General features: G+C 44.9%; 2 protein-coding genes across 7 annotated transcripts; both read left to right on the forward strand.

The window, feature by feature from the left end:
* The first annotated feature begins 45 nt into the window (after positions 1-45).
* Positions 46-6385, forward strand: LOC135559500 (zinc finger protein 384-like). 4 transcript variants are annotated; one of them, XM_065008816.1, is made up of 11 exons: positions 46-492; positions 1233-1297; positions 1425-1623; positions 1732-1845; positions 1945-2111; positions 2303-2397; positions 3230-3454; positions 3935-4102; positions 4511-4645; positions 4777-4935; positions 5099-5216. In XM_065008816.1, the coding sequence occupies exons 2-11, from the start codon at positions 1238-1240 to the stop codon at positions 5112-5114; spliced, it is 1338 nt and encodes a 445-aa protein (XP_064864888.1). In that variant the 5' UTR covers positions 46-492; positions 1233-1237; the 3' UTR covers positions 5115-5216. The 4 variants fall into 4 exon arrangements, with proteins under 4 accessions (XP_064864888.1, XP_064864879.1, XP_064864882.1 ...); XM_065008807.1 differs by having other exon boundaries at positions 50-492; positions 4567-4645; positions 5099-6385; XM_065008810.1 differs by lacking the exon at positions 1233-1297 and having other exon boundaries at positions 50-492; positions 4567-4645; positions 5099-6385.
* Positions 6386-6596: 211 nt separating this feature from the next.
* On the forward strand, positions 6597-14654 carry LOC115123883 (guanine nucleotide-binding protein-like 1). 3 transcript variants are annotated; one of them, XM_065008802.1, is made up of 13 exons: positions 6597-6669; positions 7008-7065; positions 7988-8141; positions 8625-8761; positions 9041-9192; positions 9483-9554; positions 9841-10033; positions 10180-10284; positions 10615-10797; positions 10998-11176; positions 11576-11777; positions 11987-12127; positions 12537-14654. In XM_065008802.1, the coding sequence occupies exons 1-13, from the start codon at positions 6628-6630 to the stop codon at positions 12806-12808; spliced, it is 1890 nt and encodes a 629-aa protein (XP_064864874.1). In that variant the 5' UTR covers positions 6597-6627; the 3' UTR covers positions 12809-14654. The 3 variants fall into 3 exon arrangements, with proteins under 3 accessions (XP_064864874.1, XP_064864878.1, XP_064864877.1); XM_065008806.1 differs by having other exon boundaries at positions 12542-12708; XM_065008805.1 differs by lacking the exon at positions 6597-6669 and having other exon boundaries at positions 6738-7065.
* Positions 14655-20717: the final 6063 nt, after the last annotated feature.

The raw sequence follows: 20717 nt of genomic DNA on the forward strand, positions 1-20717 counted from the left end.
TTTGTTGATTGCGCTTACAGCGACCAGACAGAACATTACCAAAGATCTTTGGTGACACCATGTGGACTGATTGTCACTGTACTTTGGGCTTCAGAGATCTTACTAAATTAGACTTCTTGAGGGACATTACAACTTTTTTATGTTTATTACATTGCAGTAAAATACGCAGAAGGAGAAATTGCATTGATTTGCGTTTTATATATTTAATAGCAAAGCGATAGTACCAATTTGAAGCTTCAAAAATTAGACCTCATTCGACGGAAATGACATCACCACACACTCAGAGAGCTTTGTTTCTTCACAGAGTTTAACTCGACCTTCTTCGAAGGAAGTGCAGCGCAGACAAGCGACTCCATAAGGAAGAAAAAAATAGAAAAAAAAGGAGAGAAAACAAACTCGTTGAATTTGTAAAATCTGAAAGATTTGAACATAGTTTCTGAACTGTACCGGGCTACGGGAATTCCGGGAAGGGAGAAAGCGCTGTCAGCGCGGGTAAATTGTGTTATTTGTCTTCATAATCATAGTACTTCTCTTTCAATTTGAGCGACTTGTACCCGACGAGTCTCTGTCTGGACAGCCGGAAGTCTGTGCGAGATAGTTTTTTTCTCTCTCACCTTCAGTTTTTTTTAATCGTCGATTTTTTTGGTGCTTTGCTTTTCTATTTTTACATGCGTCGAAGACGCGAGAGTCCGATAACATTCCTCTCGTGGTTTTATTAGAACGCCTAGCGTTTACAGTTAGCACTTGCAGCTCAGAAAAATGCTAACAAGTAACGTTAGCAACCTAGACATCGTATTTGTGTTCGAATGATTGCTTAGCTACATTGTATCACCACCAATCACCAAATTAATTACTTTGAAGGGGAAAACCCATGTAATAGCGAGCTAGCACGGTCCTCCTTCCTATGCAACCACAACAATGCACATTTATAGTAGGAAGCTAAATTACCTAGCTAGCCTTTAACAAGTCATATCATTGTGTAACCCGGGGGCATAATTATTGTAATATGTGTCCAAATATTTCAGCTATCTAACCAAATAAAGTACCAACATAGTTACCATTTATTGTTTCATTAGCTAGCTAATGTATGTGAAGTGACATTTAAATGATTTAAGATTGTCGCCCAAAGGTGCCAGTCGGACGTACAACAATGTAGCCAATTTTATTTCAATTGATGAGTGATTAGCTGTTTGGCCTAGTGGTGATATGGCGGTGTTACTCTTCCATTGCAGAAATTATGGAGGATTCCCATTTTAACTCTCAGTACTTCTGGTCCCCTGTGCCTGTACAAGGACAGGTATGTTTAGTGAGACATTTCCGTTTAAAATGTTAAAGTATATTGCAAGTGACACCTTTGGATTGTAGCAAATACTTTTTTTGTAGTTTGGAATTTTGTAACAAGGATTTCTCACTTTCTCTGTCAGATTGAGAATGCCATGTTCCTGAAGCAACTGAAGGACCAGGAGAAGAACACTTCGTTCCCCTCCTCTCATTACCAGACAACCATGCTCACTGTCCCCAAGCAGGAGGGAGGGGGGCAGGGCCAAGGGGGTCACCTACACCCCCCTCACACCCAGAACATCACTGTGGTGCCCGTAGCTTCCACTGGTATCATGACAGCAGGTGTGTGTGTGTCAATTGTTATTGTTAGTGTACTATTTATCACACTTTTGCATTGTCTTTCCATCAATGTCTGTTTTGTATCTTATTTAAATGTTCCCCTCTCTGCAGCGGGTCTGGTCATCACTACCCCTCAAGGTACACAGCTGGTCTCTCCTGCCTCCTCCTCTCAGTCCTTTGTCTCTGGACATCCCACCATGATCGTCTCTACACTGCACACTCCAGGTAACACACACGATTGTCTCCACCCTCCTTTATCCTAACACTGAAAAATACACACTTCACTCACGTACTGTCAAGCTCTGACACACATTTTTCACTTAGAGAAGAAACAGGAAGGTGGAACCCCCCAGGTGATCGTCATGCCGACACCTTTGAAGCGAGGAAGGAAGAAGAAGTCAACACTAGGGAGGGGTGTGCTTTCCGGTGGCCACACCCTCTCTGCTGGAAATGAGGCGTTGATTCTGGCTCACTTGGCGTCAGGGGGGCAGGTGAGACAGTTAACATAGTAACTCCATAGTAACCAAAATCAAACCTATTCCCTCTAAAACAATTCCAGACTGAGCTCATGCTATTGATTTTCAGACTAAGCAAAAAAAAAAAAAGCTAATGTAGTCTTTTACAACAGTGTGCCTTTTTAATATGATGGACGTGATTCTAATGTTTGTGTGACATTTGATAGGTGGTTATGTCTTCGCAGCATTATACAACTGACCCGTACGACCTCGCCAACGAAGACGAGAACCATGGCGGGAAAGACTGCAACAAGACCTACAGGTACGGACCTATGGCATCACAGAAGGGCCAAAAAACACCTGCTGTGCTGTGCATCCCCATAGGAATGTGAAGCTGTGGAATGCTTGCACACCCATATGTCTGTATGTTGTAGATGATAGTCAGGACAGAGAGGTTAGACACAGGCTGTGGATGAACACTAGGTGCTGCTGGGCACGGGCATTTCTCTTTCTCTCTCACACACAAACCACAGAACGACTCCACTGCATGCCGTGGCAGCACACACACCTGCTTAAGTATTTCACTATGTGTATGTACCTGCTCTCTGGAACACACTGTGTGTTTACTCTGCAGCATGGACACACGTTCTCTGCCTCCCTCATGCATCCGCCCCACACACACATCCCTGCACACATTGGACACACACTCCTTTGCCTACTTCTGTCCTCCTTTTTTTTTTTCTCCTTCATAAATGTTTCCCTACTTTTCAAGCAATCTGTTTGTCTTTCTATTTCTTGCTTCAGCAGAATCTGCTCTTTTTCCTGCTGTTTACACTGATTTCACCCTCTTTCTCTCTTCCCCCTTCCGTCTGCTTTGTTCATATCCCTCATTTGTTTCATTTGCTCCTTTTTTTGCTTTCTATCCCATTGTATTTTTTATTTTGCTCTCTTTGTTTTCCCCACTTGCTGTCTCATGCTTCTCCCTTCTTCCACTCTCTTCCTCCCCCTTGCCCATCTCTCATGTCCATGTCTCTTTGTCCTTGCTTTTTGTATTTTCATCTCTCTGTTTCTCACCTGCTCATGCCCTCATTTCCTTCATGTCTTCCCATTCTCCCACTCGTCCTCCCTCCCTGGTCTGTCTCTCTGTCCCGTAGGTGCCGGATGTGTGCTGTGACCTTCTTCAGTAAGTCAGACATGCAGATCCACTCCAAGTCTCACACAGAGGCCAAGCCCCACAAGTGTCCCCACTGCTCCAAGTCATTCGCCAACTCCAGCTACCTGGCCCAGCACATCCGCATCCACAGCGGGGCCAAGCCCTACACCTGCTCCTACTGCCAGAAGTCCTTTAGACAGCTCAGTCACTTACAGCAGCACACACGGTACTGCTCACAGCAGCTCCACCTGACCAGCTCTACCCTACAGGCTTTACCTAGCCTGCCCCTCTCCCCTCCCCTCTATTGGCTGCTAGCACTGTGTGGGTGGGTGGGTGTGTGTGGATGTCTGTGAAAAGGAAAGACGCACGCCGTGTGTGTGCGTGCGCACGATTGTATGTCGTCTCTACTTCGAGTCCCTCTGTCTCTTGTCTGTCTGTCTGGTATCCTTACCTCTACACTGCTGCTTCTCTATTGCGTGTACACACACACACACACACATACATACATGTATACATGATCAGTTTGAAAATAATTTGAGTCAGAGTGGAATACTGTTACGTTTTAGAGAAATGTAATTTTTAGAAGTCAGTCACTGAGTAATAGAGGGAGTTTAAGTGTGATTTGCCTATCAATCAAGGTTTAAAGAAAAGCAACACTGTTCTCCCCTCCTCTCTCTCTCTCTCCATCTTCTCTTCTTTCTTCCAGAAACCACACTGAGTCCAAGCCTCACAAGTGTCCCCACTGCTCCAAGTCATTTGCCAACTCCAGCTATCTGGCCCAGCACATCCGCATCCACACAGGGGTGAAACCGTACACCTGCTCTTTCTGTCAGAAGTCCTTCAGACAGCTCAGTCATCTACAGCAGCACAACAGGTGAGGGCGATGTACTAGTTATCTGCCCCTTTCTCTGCCTTTCATTAGTATTTTTTCTATGGGGGCATTGCAATATACATTTTTTTCTCTGTTTTTCTCTGGGGGAACTCTCTCTTTTTCTCTGTGGGGGAACTCTCAGACTTTTTCTCTGTGGGGGGGGCTCTCAATAGACTTTTTCTCTGTGGGGGGGGGGCTCTCAACTTTTTCTCTGTGGGTGGGGGGCTCTCAATAGACTTTTTCTCTCTTTTTCTCTGTGGGTGGGGGGGGAGACTCTCAGACTTTTTCTCTGTGGGGGGGAACTATCAATAGACTTTTTCTCTGTGGGTGGGGGGGAGACTCTCAATAGTTTCCATCTCTACAGTGTTTTCCTCTCTTCATCTCCCTCATCTGTAATGGTGTGGATCACAGGATAGCTGAAAGGAGAATATGGAGGGCCCGTTTACATTTCTCCCATGCTTCTGTAGGATCCACACAGGAGACAGGCCTTATAAGTGTGTTCATACGGGCTGTGAGAAATCCTTCACACAACTCTCCAACCTACAGGTGACTACTGTCCCTTTTTTCTTTGGTTTTTATTCCCAGTGGTGAAAGCTTAGTAATACTAACCCTTAGTAGTTACAGTCTTACAAATACCCATTTGAAGATGAGTCCTGAACGGTCCTGTTTTGTTCCAGTCTCACAGACGGCAGCACAACAAGGACAAACCCTTCAAGTGCACCAACTGTAACCGTGGTTACACGGACGCAGCCAGTCTGGAAGTCCATCTGTCCACTCACACGGTCAAACATGCCAAGCTCTACTCCTGTGGCCTCTGCAACCGCACATACACCTCTGTAAGAGAAACACCACTGTTAAGGCACCCAGCATGTAGTAGTCGCAGACCTTTAACTTTCAACAGACATTTTCACAGGCTTCAGACAGTGCATGTCTGTGCATAGTGTGTGTTGGTGCACACTTGCCAACTCTCGCTCTTAACCCTCTTTATTCTATTCTCAGGAGACGTACCTGGTGAAACACATGCAGAAACACAACTCAGACCCGCTCACTGCAGCGGCGGTGGCTGCTGCACAGCACTCTCAGCAGAACCAAAGCCATACCCAGAACCAGGGAGGTTCTCATGGCCAAGGCCGAGGAGAGGGCACTGATAGTGGGGCAGTCCGAGCCGGAGGACAAGGTGGAGATCATGGACAAGGACAAAACCAGGGTAGCTACTCTCAGGCAGAGACGGCATCCTGCCCTTTTGACCTGCACCAGTATAAAACAGTTGCTGCAGGGGACATCCAGTTCAAATCAGTCAGTGTGGCAGACCTAGCGACCCACAAGGACCTCTGTCTCACCGTGGCTACCTCCACCATTCAGGTGGAGCACCTAAACTCATAGGGGTGGGAGGGAGGAGTGGTAGAGACTGAGAGAAACTGGAGGAGCCCTATGGACAGACTGGATAAAAGCAATACAGAGGGGATATAGGAAGATGTGCCTGAAAGGTGGGTAATGGAAGAGGAATAAGAATACTGGTTACTCACTTTTATTTCATTTAGCCAATGTTGAGTTTGTGTGTTTTTGTACTCTTTTATAATGAATGGCTAGTGTATACTGTTTGTAAAGGAGTGTTTCTCTGTCCTTCACTGCAATGGTGTGGAAGAGAGACAAAAAATGACTGAAAGAGAACAATGAGTGAAGAGATGTTTTCTCTTTTTTTTTTATCCTTCTACTCCATACGAACACAACTTTGATTGTGGTCACGTCCGTGAAGTGTATAACTGAAACTAACAGAATTGTTAAGGTAAATTTTTCTACTTTCCCACAGATACTATCAGGTATTGATTACATCATCATTGTCATGGTTACTGTAATCTACCTTGTAAAATGTGCTCAAATCTTTTTCACTGAAAAAAAAGGGAAGTAGGCTCTGTAAAAAAAGGCCTGCAAAAGTATATATTGATATACATACCAGTGTATATGTGCGTGTTAAAAATAAATGTATAATCTATACTATATAACACTTTGATATTTGGCCTCAGTCCAGAAGCCAATCATAGAGCCCTGTTTACCTCACCTGACCCTGTAAGAACTGGGAAGTGAATGTGATCAGCTGGTACTTGTTCTATGTATTTCTTGTCATATTTATTTTGTGTCCTAAGAATATCATTGTTATCCAAATATATTCTGACTATACTTCCACTACTGTTATACTAAAGTGTATGAGCCTTTACAAACAGACTGATACGTATGAAAAGTGTTTTCCCCTTATCAAACAATAAAAACCTCACTGAAATCCAACAATTTGCCTTCATGTAACACATTATGCACTTGCAGTAATGATAAAGATGCACTTTGAAGATCGCCTATGTTTGAAAGGGTGAGATGCTGCTGTTTAATGTATTGTAACCACAGAGCTTTAGTTTGAATGTCACATTTGAATATGACAGCTGTAGACGTAAATTTGCCCTAATGCATGTAAGGACTTGGCAGTGTTGATTGCCTGTGTCAAGTAAACGCTTGATTCATTGATCTGCTGTAGTGTGATGTGTCACGCAAATAACGCGTGTGTCGTGAACAACATTAGCGTGAGTAATAATAGTTGAATCGGAGGTTTACTATACCATTCTTTAAATGTTTTTTTCCTATCAATATTAACTTGCCATGTCTTGTCAGACAAGGATTCAAAAGCATAACATTTAGATTGTTTAAAAAATAAGTAAATATAAACTGTATATGTTTTACCATTGAATGGTTTTTCAACTTAGTCAACATTTTTTCTGCAGTGCCGGATAGCGTCGGGTGGGTGAAAAGTGTAGGAGTCGAGAAACTTCATGATAGTAAATAACGACGTTACTGTATTTCTGCCTTAGCTAACACAAACTACGAAACTGTAATTTTTCATTCAAACATGCCTCGGAAAAAGCCATTCAGCACCAAACAGAAGAAGAAACAGATGCAAGTGAAACGGGAAAGAAAGAGAGGTAACGTGAGCTGCAATGACAGCATTTTCGGCACGCACACTTTCTAACGTTAGCTAGCATAGCTTTTCATTTTACTAACTTGTAACGTTACGCGGGGAGTTGAGTAACTTGGCTAGTTAGTGCTGTTGTTCCTGAAAGCAGACAGCTATGTCAAGTTGCCCGATATATTTGTACGAATTAGCTACAATTAAATAATAGGGACGTCGTTATTTTTTTGCCATAACATGCATATCTTATGTATTTGGGTCTTTCTAGCAAACGTTAGCTACATTGCTTGCTTGCTAGCTAGTACCTTGGAGGTGACGACGTTACAGAGCTAGCAATGTGTGTGACCTTATCGCTCAATTGTATTGCTGGCGTCAGTCATTGTCATTGATGGGGCTGAAGTGGGAAAGTATTGATGCACAGAAATCAGCATCACTGTACTACACTGGTATTGTTTTCACTTTGTGTAAGCTCTACTGCGCAGACTCGCTATCAAATTAAGTAATAGGATAGCTAAGCTATCCCAAATTGAGGGTATAACAAACGGTGTTGGAGATCACATACCTACACTCTACAGCTAGTAATGAAAATATATTTATTATGAAAACATCCACTGTCGATTTATTAGATAAGGTTAGTATTGAGACGATTACTAAATGTATAGATAGCTATGTGTTATGCAATGTAGATAGCATATATGTAAAAGTATATGCCCTCGATTCTAAAGTAGAACGTTGTGGAATGTGGTCTTTGTTTGGTACCAAGTGCTGACATAGAGGCTAGTTTTCATTCTGTCCTCTGTGTGTTTGTGTCCCAAATAGTGCCCTATCCCCTATATATAGTGCACAACAAAAAGTTGTGCCCTATATAGGGAATATGGTGCCATTTGGGAAGGGTTCAATGTAACTCTCTGATTATGATGACCTCTCCGCCTCAGGTGAGCCAGGCTCAGGGCCCAGCAGCCGTAATGCCAGTGTGGAGCGGGGGATGGACAGGGAGAGACAGTCGGACACCTCAGATAGTGAAACCACAGATGTCAGGAGGATAAACCAGCAGCCCGGCATCAGGGAGGGCAGATACGACCCCAATAGGTGAGTTACCAATACATTAGCATAGGTAATACTTAGCTCTGGTCCAGGGGATCACACGTGGCTTACTGATGTAGACGCAGAGCAAGCCACACGTAACACCCGGGACCAGCACTAATGTAATACTGTACTTCACCTGCTATGAAACCAAACACAAAGACGGGTGTGTTATTGCTGGGCTTGAACAAAAGGGTTAATGGAAAGATTAATTAGAGCTATGTCTATAGATATTAAAAGTAAGAGGCCGAAAGAGACAAAATAATTAAATGAGAACATGTTACTGTAGGAATCCGGAACCATGAGCAAACAACTTTGACAGAGGTCAATGGTAAATTACAAAAACTGCTGTTGTCAGAACAAACACCCACGTCACACACACCTGATATTCATGACTCTGCACACAGATGCTTTTGTGTCCTTCACACACTCGCCCTGCCCAATTTCCCCCTTCTACACACAGCTATACTCATCTCTCTGTCCATTCAGGTTCCGTCTGCACTTTGAGAAGGAGAGCAGAGAGGAGGTGGAGAGGAGGAAGAAGCTTGCCAGAGAGAAGGTTCTGGACCAGATGTTAGACAAAGACCTGGAGGTTGACATCAGCGACATCTACCCCACAGAGAAAGGTCAGCGCTCCTTGACCCTGAGCCTCACAACAACCTCTTAATGCTGTTAAATAAAGGTCTCAAATGGCACCCTATTCCTTATTTAGTACACTCATTTTGACCTAAGCTATATGTGCTCTGGTCGAAGTAGTACACTATAGGGTGTGATTTGGTATGTGACCTGTACCCTGAGCCTCTCAATGCTGTTAAATAAAGACCCACTCTAGTGGGAATTTTGACATGGTCTTTTCACTTTGTGTCAATGCTTGACGTATCTGTGCCACTGACCTCCAATCTCAGGTCTTGAGTTTCCGCGGCGACCTCCGTGGAACTATGGGATGAATCGTGAGGAGCTGCTGAGGAAAGAAGAGAAGTCATACCGGGAATATCTGAATGACCTGCACTCCAGAAACCCACCTGGATCCCTCAGCCACTTTGAGCACAACCTGGAGGTGAGGAAACAATATATTCAGAACCCTTTATACACCCTTTATAAATGCTCTTCAGGGAGGTGGTAGCCTTGAGGTTAGTGACCGGTTAGTTACGGGGGGACGTATTGTGCCAGCAGAAAGGTCCATTTTGATGGATAAATAAAGAGCTATTCATTCTACAATATTCCATAAACTTGAATGAATAATTTAAAAACCACCTCTTTCTCTGACACTGAGCAAAACCTAGGGTAGGTAAAACCTATATACTCTTCATATAACTTAACACTTTATACTCCCCCTCTTTCTCTCAGACATGGAGACAGTTGTGGAGAGTGTTGGAGATGTCCGATGTGATCCTGCTCATCGTGGACATCAGGCACCCGGTGGACCATCTCTTTTAAACTCCTCCTACTGTCATTATCTGCTGCTAGTCATGTACCATAGTATCAATATCAACTTACTACTGTCACCATGATAATGTCATTAATAGTCACTATTATGGTGTCATTATGCGTTGAACCATATGGTGAATTGCATACATAGAGTATCCACCAGGTGGAGCCACAGACAGAGTAAGTTATACATGGTCAGTACCAGTCTATAAGTCGTTTGCCAGACCGAGCATGCATGTCTTAATGAATGTGTTCCTGGTGTGTCCCTCCCATGCAGGTGCTGCAGTTTCCCCCAGCGCTGTACCACTACATCACTGGGGAGCTGCAGAAGCAGGTGGTGGTGGTGCTGAACAAAGCTGACCTGTGTCCCCCTCCCCTGGTGCTGGCCTGGACACACTACCTCCAGACACAGTTCCCCCACCTCCACTGTGTCTGTTTCACATCACACCCCGGCCAGCCATACAGCACAGGTGGGTGGGAGTGAGGGTGGTTGTACTGGAGCGAAAGTGCCACACAAGACGAGGGAGAATAATGAGAGCTGATTGGTGATGTTGAACTGTGTACTTGATCACCAGATTAACCTTTTCACTGTCTGTATCTGTCTCTGTGACTCTAGTGCTTCAGAAGAAGAGGATGAGAAAAAAGGGTACATGTGGGTGGGGACATGCTGGAGGCCCCACCCACATCCTGAAGGCGTGTCAGGAAATCACAGCAGGAAAAGGTGAAAGGGACACCCACCTGGGTGGCTTAGTGCCTATTTCACACATGTATTGCTAACCATGCAAGTCTGTAATTACTTAATGCTTTGGCCAGGTACTTTCCATAGCATAGCTAATTACTGTTGAATGAAGGATTGATGTCTTCGTACAAAGATCTGTGGGTGCAGGGTTGTAAGGGTATATCATAGAAGAACCAACACTGAATGGAAGTAGTCTTAAAATAGGCTGAAGACAAGTAAGGCTGCTTCCTGATTATCCACTTTTTTCCAGAAGTGTGCAGAATGAGTGGCTGTAGGGAGTGTTCACCATTGTTACCCCCCACCCCCTTGTAGTGGACTTGTCCAGCTGGGAGAAGAAGATCCAGAGAGATGCGGTTGCTATGGGACCAGAGGGAGAGCAGTCAGAGGAGGGGGCGGACTCTGTGCTAGTGGAGCACCAGAGTGATGTTGCCATGGAGATGAGCAGCCCCTCCCAGGAGCTGTATAAAGATGGCGTACTCACGCTGGGCTGTATAGGTGAGCAGCCATGTTGGAAGCTTGCTTTCCTACCTCCCAATCATTAATCTGTTGTCACTGATTAGTAACTTGATAAATGAAGTTATGCTTGTGTACCTCAAAGCTTTGTTCCCCCACCAGCCCCCTCTGGCATTCTGAAATGTCTACTACAAAGGGAATATGAATATATGTATAATGTCCCTCTCTCCCTCCCTCCCTAGGCTTCCCTAATGTGGGGAAGTCATCAGTATTGAACAGTCTGGTAGGTAGGAAGGTGGTGAGTGTGTCTCGAACCCCCGGCCACACCAAATACTTCCAGACCTACTACCTCACACCCACTGTCAAACTGTGCGACTGCCCTGGACTGGTCTTCCCTTCACTAGTCAACAAACAACTACAGGTAACTGAGAGGAGGGAGTGGGTAGGGTGTAAGTGTGTATGTTTGTGTGGGTACTATGTCCTCCCATTCCCTTAGAATCCCAGGTCAAATCACTTTTTGGTGACAGCCTGTGAAGGAAATGTCTTGGAGAATAAATGATATTCCCTCTGACCATTTGAAGGCTGTACCACTGTACCAATCCGTACCACGTTTAAGTCTCAACTACTGAGGAGAGCTTTGTGTATAAAAGCAATCATTACCCGTCAACCCTTTTCAAACATTTTATCTACTTTTTTTTCCTACTTCTCTTTCTCATCATGCTTTACTCTTTCTAAACACATTTCCTCCATTCTTTTGTATCTACGCCTCTTCCTCCATTTCCCCCTCTCTCCCTCCTCTTATCTGCCCCTTGCTCCCTAGATCCTAGCTGGTATCTACCCAGTGTCTCAGCTGCAGGAGCCCTACAGTTCTGTGGGTTATCTGTGTGAGCGGACCCCCTTCCTGTCGGTGCTCAAGCTCCGGCACCCCAGCGTGGAGGGCCCACAGCATGCACCCAAGGGGGGGGAGAAGGAGAGGGAGCAGGGACCCGAGCACAGCTGGACAGCCTGGGACGTGTGTGAGGGTAAGGACCACCTCCAGTCTGGTTCTAGAACCTCTGGTCCGGTTCTAAACTGTTGAAACACGCCCTCTTGTCTGGATGTCAGGGAGACATTTGGAAAATTCTCAGGAACAGTTGAAATTATAATACAATAACAATTTATCGATTTTTGTTTTCTCTCCCTACGCCTCTTTCTTGTTCTCTCTCTTCCCTCTTCTCTGTCTGTCTCACAGCCTGGGCAGAGAGGAGGGGTTATAAGACAGCGAAGGCAGCTCGTAACGACGTGTATCGGGCGGCTAACAGTCTGCTGCGGCTGGCCGTCGACGGCAGGCTGTGTCTGTGCCTCAGACCACCAGCATACAACAATCAGAGAGGTCAGTACACAGGTCAGACAACGATCAGAGGTCAGTATACAGGTCATACAACGATCAGAGAGGTCAGTATACATGTCATACAACGATCAGAGAGGTCAGTATACAGGTCATACAATGATCAGAGAGGTCAGTATACAGGTCATACAACGATCAGAGAGGTCAGTATACAGGTCATACAATGATCAGAGAGGCCATGGCAAACAGTGAGGCATCAGGCATATCACTATATCACTACTGTACAGACAACCAGAGACTCATATTTAAAAGGGCAGACAGACATGCAGGGGAAGGTCAAATCCCAGCAGGGGATCTATGTTCATGTTCATCTGGCTTTGTACAAAAAAAACATGAAGAAAAGTGTTTTTGATTGATTGATTAATTATTCAACTAATGGATTTGCGCTACACAGAGCAGTGGGAGTCCCACCCAGACCTGGCAGAGATCATCGCTCTACAGGGACGGAGGGAAGAGGAGGGGGCAGGAGAGAGGGATGAGGAGGAGGAGGAGGGAGAGTCCAGCTCTGAGCCGGAGGAGGAGAGGGATAGGGATGCTGATGATGATGGTGATGGTGATGATGATGAAGATGAAGGGTTTGGACACCCGGTAGTGAAGGAGAGGAAGGGGCCAACCAGCCTCACAGTCAATATGTTCGATGTCCTCCGGGAAAACGAGTGCGAGTGAGGGAGAAAGAATGAATTAAAAAACAAAGTGCTTGATCTCTCCCTCTACACTCACTGCACCTTCATTCCATTTTCCTTTCCTTGACTTGCATTCCTTTAACATTCTGACTCAACTCTTCTTTCCTCTACTCTCTCTCCCCAACCCCTCCCTCTCCCAGAGGTTACTAAAAGCACTCTGATATTGTATAAAACATGTTCATTTCTCCATGCTGTGCCTCTGCTCTGCTTGTTCACCCATGCAGCTGTACTTAGACTGCATTTAGACAGGCAGCCCAATTATGATCTTTTTTCTACTAATTGTTCTTTTGCCTAATCACATCCTATCTTTATCACAGCTGATTGGTTAAAAGGCCAATTGGTGAAGGAAAGATCAGAATTGGCCTGCCTGTCTAAACTATTGTAGGATTACATTTGGTTTGGTTTTTATTATTTTCCTGCATGTAGGATTTTACTATTATTATTTCCCTTAAAGCTGGTAGGGGTATTGTGGTGTATTAATCATTGATTGGTTTTCTATCTGTTTATTGATAAGTGGCCTCACAGCTGAGATGCCAAAGTTCAGATAAGCTCATTAAACCCTAGAAATGGAATGGCTTGAACTGTGACAAGGTTATGGATTCCACCTGATGTTGACAGTCACACAGTCTAAATGGGGATTAGACAGTGATGATGACGTCATCTACATGGGACTACTATTTGGCTGCCAGTGCAGATTTATGACATCACTGTCTAATCCTGGTTGATTTCACTGTATACCACGGTATGATAGTACTTCGGTAGGGTGGTGATGTGTGGAATTCAGCATTCCATGCTGCTTTCAGTGGTAATAATCATTGTTGACCCCATTTTATATGGTTCTACCCAATTCAGTGTTATATTTTAGAGTCTACTAGTGGCAGGGTTCTTCAATCCTGGTGCAGGAGACTCAGTATTGGACTGAAACAAAAGCCTACGCACCTTGTGGGTCCCAAGGACCAGGCTTGAAAACATCTGATTGAGTTTAAAGACCTGTTGTTGTGGACTATACATGTAGTGTTTGAACTACTACAGAAGAAAACTGTCAGAATTTGCTGTTACAGAGAGCCACTCACGTGCAGCACTGTATCATGCAACGCTGAGTGACTGACTCACTTGAGAGAGAGTTTGCCCACCAAAAAGCACTCTGATGTTCTGAGATAGTATCACATGGTTCCATAGCAGCCAATATTGAACAATACAGTAACGGTCCTGTTAATGATCCTAAATTATGCCAGCTATGCAAACCAGCTGAGTAGCAAGAATTTAGGACGAGAGTCTAAATACTGGAAGAATGGAACGACATTAATGTTGGTTAAACTTCCATCTCTATGGCTCTGTTCTAATGTTACAATTTGTCAGGGCTGGATTCTAGTGTGCTGTTGCCTACTGTTGTTCCTCATTGTTCCTGTTCTACTGTATTACATGTCACTCTGAGGGAACACTACAGCACAGTGCTGTGTTACCGTGTAACAACATGCACTGTTATGGTCTATACCAATGGCACACTTAGAAATATACACACTAGGGCCATTAGTTTTTCCTAATGTGACTGTTCAGGAAAAACTCTGGGCCGTAGTGTGTCTAAGCAACAACTAGGGACCCAGCAGAGTTTTTCCTACCCACGTGACCAGGAAAAACTCCTGTCCCTAATACACACCACTCTGGTTTCCGATATAGAGATAGATGTGTTAATGCTCTTTGTTTGAATGATTTAAACAGACTTGTACGTGAGTGTTTGGATTGTGTATTTGCTGCATTCTTTTATTTCATTCCTGGTATGACAATAACAATGAACTGGACTGCTCTCTGCAATAAAGATAATCCATATGCTCTTTCTTCATATAGGATTTACTTTAGCAATCTGGGATTGGTGTATATACATTTTTTTACTTTTTATGTTTTGAATTTTTACCCCCCTTTTCTCCCAATTTTTGTGGTATCCAATTGTTAGAAGCTACTATCTTGTTTCATCGCTACAACTCCCGTACGGGCTCGGGAGAGACAAAGGTTGAAAGTCATGCGTCCTCTGATACACAACCCAACCAAGCCGCACTGCTTCTTAACACAGCGCGCATCCAACCCGGAAGCCAGACGCACCAATGTGTCGGAGGAAACACTGTGCACCTGGCAACCTTGGTTAGCGTGCACTGCGCCCGGCCCGCCACAGGAGTCGCTGGTGCGCGATGAGACAAGGCCAAACCCTCCCTAACCCGGACGACGCTATGCCAATTGTGCGTCGCCCCACGGACCTCCCGGTCGCGGCCGGTTACGACAGAGCCTGGGCTCGAATTTTTGGACATTTAGGTAAATTATTAATAGTCATTGATTCTTGATGAATATAATGTATAAATGCCTAATGAGATTATTTCAGCTGTTTTACCCCATCCCTCAACTGTTAATCAAAAAAGTGGTGGGATGCTTTGTTGTTTGAATCTCAGATTGCCCATTTAAGATACTGGCACATAAAATAAGTACACTAGGATACTACCTTTTCAACAAGTCAGTTTGTCAAATGTCTGCCCTGCTAGAACTGCCCCGGTCAACTGTATGTGCTGTTATTATGAAGTGGAAACATCTAGGAGCAACAACGGCTCAGCAGCGAAGTGATAGGCCACACAAGCTCACAGAACAGGACCGCAGAGTGCTGAAGCGTGTATTGGGTAAAAATGGTCTGTCCTCGGTGGCAACACTCACTACCGAGTTCCAAACTGCCTCTGGGAGCAACATTAGCACAATAACTGGTGGTCGGAAGCTTCATGAAATAGGTTTCCATGGCAAGCAGCTGCACACAAGCCTAAGATTATCATGCGTCGGCTGGAGTGGTGTAAAGCTTGCTCCCATTGGACTCTGGAGCAGTGGAAACATGTTCTCTGGAGTGAGTAATCCCGGTTCACCATCTGGCAGTTTGACGGACAAATCTGGATTTGGCAGATGCCAGGAGAATGCTACCTGCCCCAATGCATAGTGCCAACTAAAGTTTGGTGGAGGATGAATAATGGTCTGGGGTTGATTTTAATGGAAAATCTTAAAGCTACAGCTTACAATGACATTGTAGACGATTCTATGCTTCCAACTTTGTGGCAACAATTTGGGGAAGGCCCTTTCCTGTTTCAGCATGACAATGCACCTGTGCACAAAGCGAGGTCCATACAGAAATGGTTTGCCGAGATCGGCGTGGAAGAACTTGACTGGCCTGCACAGAGCCCTGACCTCAACTCCATTGAACACTTTTGGGATGAATTGGAACGCCGACTGCGAGCCAGGCCTATTCGCCCAACATCAGTGCCCAACTTCACTAATGCTCTTGTGACTGAATGGAAGCATGTCCCCGCAGCAATGTTCCCACATCTAGTGGAAAGCCTTCCCAGAAGAGTGGAGGCTGCTGTGGCAGCAAAGGGGAGACTAACTCCATTTTAATGCCCATTATATTGGAATAAGATGTTCGACAAGCAAGGGTCCACATACTTTTCATATCAAATCAAATTTATTTATATAGCCCTTCGTACATCAGCTGATATCTCAAAGTGCTGTACAGAAACCCAGCCTAAAACCCCAAACAGCAAGCAATGCAGGTGTAGAAGCACGGTGGCTAGGAAAAACTCCCTAGAAAGGCCAAAACCTAGGAAGAAACCTAGAGAGGAACCAGGCTATGTGGGGTTGCCAGTCCTCTTCTGGCTGTGCCGGGTGGAGATTATAACAGAACATGGCCAAGATGTTCAAATGTTCATAAATGACCAGCATGGTCAAATAATAATAATCACAGGCAGAACAGTTGAAACTGGAGCAGCAGCACGGCCAGGTGAACTGGGGACAGCAAGGAGTCATCATGTCAGGTAGTCCTGAGGCATGGTCCTAGGGCTCAGGGTCCTCCGAGAGAGAGAGAAATAGAGAATTAGAGAGAGCATACTTAAATTCACAAAGGACACCGGATAGGACAGGAGAAGTACTCCAGATATAACAAACTGACCCTAGCCCCCCGACACACAAACTACTGCAGCATAAATACTGGAGGCTGAGACAGGAGGGGTCAGGAGACACTGTGGCCCCATCCGATGACACCCCCGGACAAGGCCAAACAGGCAGGATATAACCCCACCCACTTTGCCAAAGCACAGCCCCCACACCACTAGAGGGATATCTTCAACCATCCTGAGACAAGGCCAAGTATAGCCCACAAAGATCTCCGCCACGGCACAACCCAAGGGGGGGCATCAACCCAGACAGGATCACATCAGTGACTCAACCCACTCAAGTGACGCACCCCTCCTAGGGACGGTATGAAAGAGCCATAGTAAGCCAGTGACTCAGCCCCTGTAATAGGGTTAGAGGCAGAGAAACCCAGTGGAAAGAGGGGAACCGGCCAGGCAGAGACAGCAAGGGCGGTTCGTTGCTCCAGAGCCTTTCCGTTCACCTTCACACTCCTGGGCCAGACTACACTCAATCATATGACCCACTGAAGAGATGAGTCTTCAGTAAAGACTTAAAGGTTGAGACCGAGTTTGCGTCTCTCACATGGGTAGGCAGACCATTCCATAAAAATGGAGCTCTATAGGAGAAAGCCCTGCCTCCAGCTGTTTGCTTAGAAAATAGGAGGCCTGCGTCTTGTGACCGTAGCGTACGTGTAGGTATGTACGGCAGGACCAAATCAGAGCGATAGGTAGGAGCAAGCCCATGTAATGCTTTGTAGGTTAGCAGTAAAACCTTGAAATCAGCCCTTGCCTTAACAGGAAGCCAGTGTAGGGAGGCTACCACTGGAGTAATATGATCACATTTTTTGGTTCTAGTCAGGATTCTAGCAGCCGTATTTAGCACTAACTGAAGTTTATTTAGTGCTTTATCCGGGTAGCCGGAAAGTAGAGCATTGCAGTAGTCTAACCTAGAAGTGACAAAAGCATGAATTAATTTTTCTGCATTTTTGGACAGAAAGTTTCTGATTTTTGCAATGTTACGTAGATGGAAAAAAGCTGTCCTTGAAACTGCCTTTGTGTGTGTGTGTGTGTGTGTGTGTGTTTTCATAGTCCACATACTTTACATAGTGTATTATTGTACCATGATATTACACCATCGGGATTCGGTATAGAATGTGTGGTAACACGTCCTGACTCATGCACTCTCTAATTGTCCAAATTGTCAATGGTCAGATCGTCTTTAGGATGTATATTTATATTAATCTCAGAGGAAATAGATTAGAAATTGTCATTACTCAACGTTATTGCAAGGATTACCAATTTAATTCAGCCGCAGGATGATTTTCAAATAATTACAAATCATTTGTAGACGACAAATTGACCCTAAGAAGCCCAAACATATATTTCACTAAAACATCATTTCAAACCTTGCTTACAGTTGTATACGATCACACATGTACAGTATCTCTCTATTTTGCATGGGAATACTGGGAAACAGACTTCCAAACATGTAAATCACTTGGAGCTGATTTCCTGGTGTTTTTACAATCCTTTAGGTTCAACGATAAAAAAATAAAACAAAAATAATTCTGAGAAAACTTGGGGGGGCAAATAAGCCACCCCCGGGCCAAATCCGGCCACCAGCTGTGGGACCCTATGTAGGCTCTCATGTTGAAGCAGACAGTCATCTTCTGAATCATCCTCCACACTCTCATCATAGACGCCCATACCGTCTCTCTCCAAATGGTACCCTATTCCCTATATAGTAGTGCACTATACAGTGTGTGTATCTGAGTGCATTAGTTATCTATTTCATCACTGTTCATTTCCTTCCCTCCAGTGGGTTAATACCACAGATGATCTGGAATGGTTTCCCAAACTATTCACCGCCTGATTTCCAGGGATCAACCTGTATGGTAGCAATTATACCGTCACATAGAAAAGCAGCCTTGAGATTTACTATTGCATGACACCATAAATATAAAAACTGTTAATTAAATTCTGGTGTGTCAAAAGAATTTACTGCCAGCAGTATGTGTTGGTCGCGCCAGTAATGCCCATGTGGTTTGAGTTACAGTTCAGCTTTTCAGGGAGGCTCACTGTGGAACTCTTTTCGCATGATGTAATCAGTGCCTTAACCCCCTTCCCCTTCCTATCCTGACACACACACACTGACAATTACAGACATCGACATACACATTCACACTTCCTACCCTGGCACAAACTCCCTCTCCATGTGCCCCCTCAACTAGCCTAATGCCTAATGTGTGTGAGACCAGATGGTAATGAATAGGTTTCGAATGAGAGGCGGAAAATTAACAAACCACAGAAATGGTGTTAAGCCTGGTAGACACTGTCCCCTGAGTGGACACACACACACGTGTGAAGCTGAGAGTACAGGTGTTATAATGGGCCCTTATTCTGGCTACTTACTGGGGAAACAGAATATAGAGGACCCCATAAGCCCAAACCCAACACTCAAAGTTAACCGTATTACTACAGCACTTACTTGTTCCCCAGGCTAGCATTGGAAGTAAGCATCTTGTGAACAAGATTTCTACAACACCAACTGTGGGACCAAAATACCCAGCTGGCATGTACACCTGTATGGTCACTAGAGAGCTTTCAAGCCTTGCAACACCATTGATGTCTGGAGTTGTTACTGGTCAGGTTCTGCTGGCCTATTGTGCACAGGGTTTTCATTGGTGGTGTTAATAGTATGTATGTGCAGTATGTGCTACATGATATCACACACATGGCTGGTTTTTATCACCTATACATAGGTGTGTCATGGACTATTGAGTATCTCGCTCTCTCTCCCTCTCACACACATACACATACAATTGTACACACACAGAAGCGCACACTCAACCACTCACTCTCTACTTGTTCACAGACTGTAATGCTGTATTTACTCACAGACACTCTCTCTCTCTCTCTCTCTCTCTCTCTCTCTCTCTCTCTCTCTCTCTCTCTCTCTCTCTCTCTCTCTCTCTCTCTCTCTCTCTCTCTCTCTCTCTCTCTCTCTCTCTCTCTCTCTCTCTCTCTCTCTCTCTCTCTCTCTCTCTCTCTCTCTCTCTCTCTCTCTCTCTCTCTCTCTCTCTCTCTCTCTCTCTCTCTCTCTCTCTCTCTCTCTCTCTCTCTCTCTCTCTCTCTCTCTCTCTCTCTCTCTCTCTCTCTCTCTCTCTCTCTCTCTCTCTCTCACACACACACACACACAGACAAAGACAGACAGACCGTATATGATTTACTACCAGGCAGTTGTCTCTAGCCTACTTCCGAGTGGTGCGTCGTTGTGGGGGTCAGGGCAGCCTCAGCCGGCAGATTGGGTGTCCTGATCTCCCTGTCTTAGGCTTGTTTCACTAGAGCAACACACTAGGCCCAAACAGAGCACCCGGGGAGATGACTAGGAAGCCACCTTTCCATTGGGTCTACTGGGTTGGGCCCATCGTCACTGCTGTTCTGGTTGACCTGGTGCTCAGGTCGGTCTCTCGCTGTGCATCATGATATTATTTATCCTCATTGTCATCTTAATGATGGTATTCCTGTCTTGTGTTTGTTTGTCCCCTGAAACATTCTGCAAAAGCTCGATCTGTGAGTAAAAATAGCAATCGATCATACCCACCAGGCTGGTGCAAAACATGTCTTATGGTCTCTGGATGTGGTTTGCTAAGGGACAGAGCACTCCCAGAAAATAACGAAGAGGACTTGAGATGAAGGGGAGGAGACGAGGAAAGAAAGCCTAGACTAGACTGTGCTATAATGTAATGCTGAATCTCATGGGTGTCCTCTACTCATCTTCTCTCCTTCGCTTTTACTAATCTGAAAACACAAAGTAAGGGGAAGCAAAATGGTGGTGGTCTACTGGGAGTGTCCAGTTCTTTGATGAAGGAGAGGCCATGGCAATGAAGCCTGTTACTATGCTCTACTATTGACATACAGCTTCTGTGAGAGAGAAAGCATATCGTGTCACAAACTGGGCTG

The sequence above is a fragment of the Oncorhynchus nerka genome, linkage group LG3 (genome assembly GCF_034236695.1).
Source record: "Oncorhynchus nerka isolate Pitt River linkage group LG3, Oner_Uvic_2.0, whole genome shotgun sequence".
Taxonomy (NCBI): domain Eukaryota; kingdom Metazoa; phylum Chordata; class Actinopteri; order Salmoniformes; family Salmonidae; genus Oncorhynchus; species Oncorhynchus nerka.

Excerpts from the sequence above, each read along its gene's own strand:
- LOC135559500 (XM_065008807.1), top strand. The coding sequence starts at position 1,238 with ATGGAGGATTCCCATTTTAACTCTCAGTACTTCTGGTCCCCTGTGCCT. Across the intron at positions 4,646-4,776 it reads CACAACTCTCCAACCTACAG|TCTCACAGACGGCAGCACAA; the intron begins GTGACTACTGTC and ends GTTTTGTTCCAG. Across the intron at positions 4,936-5,098 it reads GCAACCGCACATACACCTCT|GAGACGTACCTGGTGAAACA; the intron begins GTAAGAGAAACA and ends TTCTATTCTCAG.
- LOC115123883 (XM_065008802.1), top strand. The coding sequence starts at position 6,628 with ATGTGTCACGCAAATAACGCGTGTGTCGTGAACAACATTAGC. Across the intron at positions 8,142-8,624 it reads GGCAGATACGACCCCAATAG|GTTCCGTCTGCACTTTGAGA; the intron begins GTGAGTTACCAA and ends CTGTCCATTCAG. Across the intron at positions 11,778-11,986 it reads AGCCTGGGACGTGTGTGAGG|CCTGGGCAGAGAGGAGGGGT; the intron begins GTAAGGACCACC and ends TCTGTCTCACAG.